Source organism: Branchiostoma floridae, chromosome 16 (genome assembly GCF_000003815.2).
Source record: "Branchiostoma floridae strain S238N-H82 chromosome 16, Bfl_VNyyK, whole genome shotgun sequence".
In the NCBI taxonomy this organism is placed as follows: Eukaryota; Metazoa; Chordata; class Leptocardii; order Amphioxiformes; family Branchiostomatidae; genus Branchiostoma; species Branchiostoma floridae.
In genome coordinates, this window is record NC_049994.1 from 17,452,215 (window position 1) to 17,458,257 (window position 6,043).

Genomic DNA, 6,043 nt, shown 5'->3' on the forward strand with positions numbered 1-6,043 from the left:
GAGGCATGCCTCCTTGTATTGTAGAGCTCGCAGAGTGGTAGTGCGATCGATTTTCGCCTAATGTGAGGGGGGTATTAAGGTGAGTTTCCCAAGGGCAAAACATCATTGGCATCCGGGGATTCAAAACTTGGACCTATAGGTTCTGGGTCTATCGCCCATACAACCTCACAAAGGCGTTAGGAGGGGGTGGGGTGGATGAGATAAGCTAAGGGCACAACCCGCCGTACGTGCAAATACGTGCTGTCTACGTGCCAAAACGTGGGCAATCTTTTGGGATCCGTAAGTGTTAAGTACCGCCTCCGTACAAACTCGTAGGCAATGCGACGGATTTTGGAGCACGCAGACACGCCGTAGAACTTTACGTGCAGGCAAAACTTTGTGTGCCATCGGGCTGCGGATTCGCCAGTACGGGCGTTGCGCCTGCCCTGTACAGCCTGAACGTTTTCAGAAATACGTAGCGGACGTGGCCTCCCAAAAAATAGTACGGACAAATTGCACGTACGACGGGTTATGCCCTTAGCTTAGTCCCCCCGGCACGTGTCTATCCCTTACCTGAGTCCCCCCGGCACGTGTCTATCCCTTACCCGAGTCCCCCTGGCATGTGTCTATCCCTTACCTGAGTCCCCCTGGCACGTGTCTATCCCTTACCTGAGTCCCCCTGGCACGTGTCTATCCCTTACCTGAGTCCCCCTGGCACGTGTCTATCCCTTACCTGAGTCCCCCCGACACGCTTACCTGAGCCCCCCTGGCACGTGTCTATCCCTTACCTGAGCCCCCCTGGCACGTGTCTATCCCTTACCTGAGTCCCCCCGACACGCTTACCTGAGCCCCCCTGGCACGTGTCTATCCCTTACCTGAGTCCCCCTGGCACGTGTCTATCCCTTACTTGAGTCCCCCTGGCACGCTTACCTGAGCCCCCCTGGCACGTGTCTATCCCTTACCTGAGTCCCCCTGGCACGCTTACCTGAGTCCCCCTGGCACGTGTCTATCCCTTACCTGAGTCCCCCTGGCACGCTTACCTGAGTCCCCCTGGCACGCTTACCTGAGTCCCCCTGGCACGTGTCTATCCCGCCGTTGTCCCAGTCCCCGGCACACAGCTGGTTAAACGAGAAGGTGTTGTACGCCTGCGCACACAGGGACCTCTCTATAACGGGCAGCTCCACTTGGTACAGGCTGGTCGGCTGCGTGCCTAGTGGGAAAATCACGCAGAATAACCAATCAATCAATCAATCAATCAATCGATTAATCAATCCATATCTATAACGAACAGCTCCACCTGGTACAGGCTGCTCGGCTGCGTTCCTAGCGGGGAAACCATGTACTGCATCAATTCATCAATCAATCAATCGATACTTATTTTCACGACCGTTTTCACCTTCAGGGCAATTCTGGTTCACATTGTACTGCAGCACAGGTGTCGCTGCTTACAGTTCATATGCGGTCACAAACGTTAAGTATTTACATATGTACAGACTGCTTCAATATGTGATATTGTATATTAATGCGGTCTCAAACGCAAAGGAGTGACCTACCCCCGTCCTCCAGCACCCCCCATCCCGTGGCGGTGCAGTTTGTACCGGCGGGAAAAGTGTCCGACGCGGCCGGCAGACAGGCGATGTTGATCGCACCTACAGAGAAGACAGTAGGGAATTACGTTAACTCAGGTAGGACAAAAAAGATAAAAAAGCAACTTAATTTTGTAAACGTTTCAGACGTTTCAAGAGCATCCGCTGTCTCTTTTGTAATGACTGAAACATCTGACCGTTTAAAAACTGAACAGTTACTTTAGCACATTCAATTTTGTATGGTGTCCTATTACCTGGATGTCTGTAAACCGTCATCGAAGTTGTATTTCAGTAATCTGTTTGAGCACGAATCTTACTGTATCACATATACTATAATTCAAAATGACCGGAGAACTTTTAGGTTTAACGATCCAACATGGCGGACAATGTTAGCGTCACGTGACAGCAAATGCTCCACACAAAGAGCAACGGGAGGTATACATTAATTACTATCAATGTTATTGATGTCATCAATGACGTACTTTGTGTGGTGTCCACCGCATCGTTGAGCCTCACAAGCGCCATGTCATTGGCCAGGGTGGTCTGGTGGTAGTCATGGTGATGGTGGATGACGTCAGCGGTGCGCGTCACTTCCGTGGTGTCGTTCCCAGGGTCGAGGTTGTGCTTCCCCACCAGAACGGTGGTGTCCTCCAGATTGGACCTGATCATGAGAGAGGAAAATGGAGTAAGGGGAATGCATACGTACCTCCTCCAGTTGTGGTGATTTATTCCAAAAATCTTGAGATTTTGTGGGCAGTCTTGAGATGCTTCGAGTCAATCTTGGGATTTTTCATGAGAAGTCCCAATATTCTTTAAAAAGATCTCAAGATTTTTCCAGACTCTTTCAAAACATCTCCAGACACTTGCAAACAATCTCCAGACACTTTCTAAAAAAATCTCAAGCTTGAAAAAGCTTTATCTCAATATGTTTGTAAAACGTCTCAAGATTTAGAATGTAATCTTGAAAGAAATATTGATGTATTAAGATATACAGTACTTGCTTATCATCATCATCATCATTGCAAGTTGGTGTTATCAGTATTATTAACATTATTATTAATGTTATGAACTTAACATTACCTTCCCTACCTACCTAGTCCCTTGACCTCCTGGTCGTTGGGGGACAAGGTAGACATAAAGATGGATAATTGTCTCCAGGCCCGTCTGTCTCTTGCTACAGTCAGCCTTAACATTAATATTATCATAATTACCATAATTAGTATAATATACATGATATCAATTAATATTATACTAAGTGTAATACTTACGTTGCACCATCGAAGCAGTGCTCCGCCGTGAGGACCCAGCGCGGGTGGATCAGGGTCCCGCCGCAGAACCCCTGCTGTCCCGAGCTGTCACTCACCAGCACCTGCACCTGCCAAGGCCACGCACCCACCTGGGCAGGCCGGCCGCCCACGATACGTGCGCTGGCGGTGGTAGTGGTCCTCGTGCCACAATCTGTCAAAATCAATCACTCAATCAATCAATCAGTTAATGAAGCCCTGCTGTCCCGAGCTGTCACTCACCAGCACCTGCCACGGCCACGCACCCACCGAGGCAGGCCGGCCACCCACGATACGGGCACTTACAGTGGTCCTCGTGCCGCAATCTGTCAAAATCAATCAATCAGTTATAGGTTAAATCAATCAGTCAATAATTGGTTCACAATCCGCGCGCTTGCAGAACTAGTGGTCCTCGTGCCGCAATCTGTCAATCAATCAATCAATCAGTTAATTCCTGTTGACCCGAGCTGTCCGACACCAGCACCTGCACCTGCCATGGGCCACGCACCCACCGAGGCAGGGCGGCCGCCAACGATACGGGCACTTACAGTGGTTCTCGTGCCGCAATCTGTCTATCAATCAATCAATCAATCAATCAGTTAATTCCTGTTGACCCGAGCTGTCCGTCACCAGCACCTGGACCTGCCACGGCCACGCACCCACCGAGACACGCCGGCCCCCCACGATACGGGCACTTACAGTAGTTCTTGTGCCGCAATCTGTCAATCAATCAATCAATCAATCAATCAGTTATAGGTTAAATCAATCAGTCAATACTTGGTTCACAATCCGCGCGCTTACAGAACTAGTGGTCCTCGTGCCGCAATCTGTCAATCAATCAATCAGTTAATGAAGCCCTGATGCCCCGAGCTGTCAGTCACCAGCACCTGCACCTGCCAGGGCCACGCACCCACCGAGGCAGGGCGCCCGCCAACGATCCGGGCACTTACGGTGGTTCTCGTGCCGCAATCTGTCAATCAATCAATCAATCAATCAATCAGTCAGTCAGTCAGTAATGGGTTAAACCACAATCCGGGCGCTGATATTTTTTTTTATCTCAAAATGGGCAAGAAATTCATTGAGATGGTTTTAAAGGCCTATAGCCATATACATATAAAACATTTGTCCGGTCTACCTCCGTGACGAATTTCAGGTTAGTTAGTTAAACCCCTTTGACCAAAATAGTTGAAGGAAAAGAAGAAACGTTACAAAACGTGGTATATTTCAACCTCGTACATGTGTTTGGGAGTGAAATATAAAAGCTATCTTTAATGTTTGATTAGAAGCGATTAAAACGATGGTCGACGCCAGTGCCAGTGCTGGAATCTTATCGCCCAGGAAAGGCCTGACTGATGTTTAAATGTTACATTCTTCCCTCCCAACATCTGCTTGGAGATGAACCACAGCATACTCACCTCCATAGACAGTCTGTACCACTGCCAGCAGCGTCAGGTGCAGGCCAAAGCTCCGGTACATTGATCTGGGGGAAGAGGAAGGAACAGGGTTATCAAGGTACAAGGCGTTCAAAAATTCGTTTTCTCTATAACTATCGTGGAGTGATCCTCGTTGCTTCTGAGAACTATATCATAATATGATTCATATGCGCGTCCTTGTAAGACCTTATAGCAAATTAGCGTTACGCAGCGCCAAAAGCAGTTCTATAAGCAGCTGGACATGACTTCTGACGTTTCAGGTAGCATCCACAGCCTTTCATTAGTGACGCTTTGACTTTGACTTTGACTTTGACTTTGACGTTTAAGGGTTTCTCTCTTGATGCTTTGCATATACGTACACGTACAACGTTCGTGGCTCAGCTAGTAAAAGAGAAAATCTGCAACAAAACAAACCACCGTACCGACGAGGATCTAAAGGTGGGGTCACACATGCGTATATATTCAAGTCCGTTTGAGGTGCGTATGAAGCTCTTAGTCTCTACCAGGCTCCACAGGTCGCGGGAAAAATAGAACAAATTGGACAAATATAGATCCATAACATGCCATATGAGTTAGCTGACCGAGAAGTATGGTTAGCGACCCAGCTAACTCGTCTGACATGTTACCTGTTTACGTTTGTCCAATTTTTCCAACGACCTGTGGAGCCTGGTGGAGGCAAATACTCCCATGCGCGCCTCATACGGACTTAAATATATACGCAGGTGTGACCCCACCTTAAGACTACGTGTTTGGGGACGCACGGCTGTTGTAATGCTGTTTGTGACTGTACGACGGCTGTGTGATCAAACAATTCAGATGTACATGCCTCTGATGGCAGGTCTACTGCTGAATTGACATGTCATAGTTTACAGTTATGATTGAAATGAAAATATGTTAAAACTATTTACACAATGTCATCATTAAGCAAGATTATTTACAAAATGTCACCATTAAGGAAGTTAGAAATAACTATTTATACAATGTCGTCTTGTTAGCAATGACACCATATGATAAGTCGGACTTTATGTGAATCGAGTAGTGTTGGCTTTAAAATTCTGCAGCCTGTTACTTCTGTAGCTGTATCTGTATCTATATAGCCCATATAACCGCCGTTTGGCGTAACACACCAGCTTCGCAGGCACGCGGCGCGGCAGCAGCTGGTTATATTACACCTAACGACCCGTCACACCTAGCTTTTGCACATCTATCTGCAAGCGGTCTTTAAAACTATCCAGAGAAGATGCCCCTACTGTGCTTGGTGATCACAAATTCCACTTGACCGAGTCTTCCTACCAGAGATCTCCCCACGGTATAGTGGGAACCAGTGACTGAAGGTCGGGGATTTCCAAAGGGAGCGAGCATAAATTCTGCATAGTTTATGTCGTCTTTGAGTACGTAGAATGTATGTGTCCCAAGGTTTTATACAGTCCACTGTGACACAGTCTAGCGTGCGTACTGACAACACTGCCTTTCTGGTTGCAACTAGAGGGAGAACAGCTTTGTGAAAACTAAAACCGGTTCGTGATCGTATCATGACCTGGTTTAAATATTTGGTCAAGGTGGATAGGTAGGTGGGTCCGCTCCATAGAACTTATCGTTTCTAAACTTCTCAGGAACTGCCGCCAGTGTAAAAGGTCTTGAGAGACTTCAATCTACCGAGTACTAGAGCATACAACCAAGCAGCTTCCCATCCTCCTTGGTACTACAAATAAACGCACCTGGCGATAGTTTATGTGTGGCTAGTGTTGAGTACCTTAGTACC

At 47.6% G+C, this 6,043-nt stretch overlaps 1 protein-coding gene across 1 annotated transcript in view; it reads right to left on the reverse strand.

Annotated features, from left to right (window-relative positions):
- Nucleotides 1-4,438, reverse strand: part of LOC118403965 (chymotrypsinogen A-like) — an 8,912-nt gene extending 4,474 nt beyond the window's left edge. The window contains exons 1-5 of the mRNA XM_035802865.1: nt 4,264-4,438; nt 2,834-3,023; nt 2,048-2,226; nt 1,533-1,628; nt 1,043-1,189 (exon numbers count right to left, since the gene is read on the reverse strand). Coding sequence (XP_035658758.1) covers nt 1,043-1,189; nt 1,533-1,628; nt 2,048-2,226; nt 2,834-3,023; nt 4,264-4,324 — 673 coding nt within the window. The 5' untranslated portion in view covers nt 4,325-4,438. The remainder of the gene's footprint in view (nt 1-1,042; nt 1,190-1,532; nt 1,629-2,047; nt 2,227-2,833; nt 3,024-4,263) is intronic.
- Between the last annotated feature and the right edge of the window lie 1,605 nt (nt 4,439-6,043).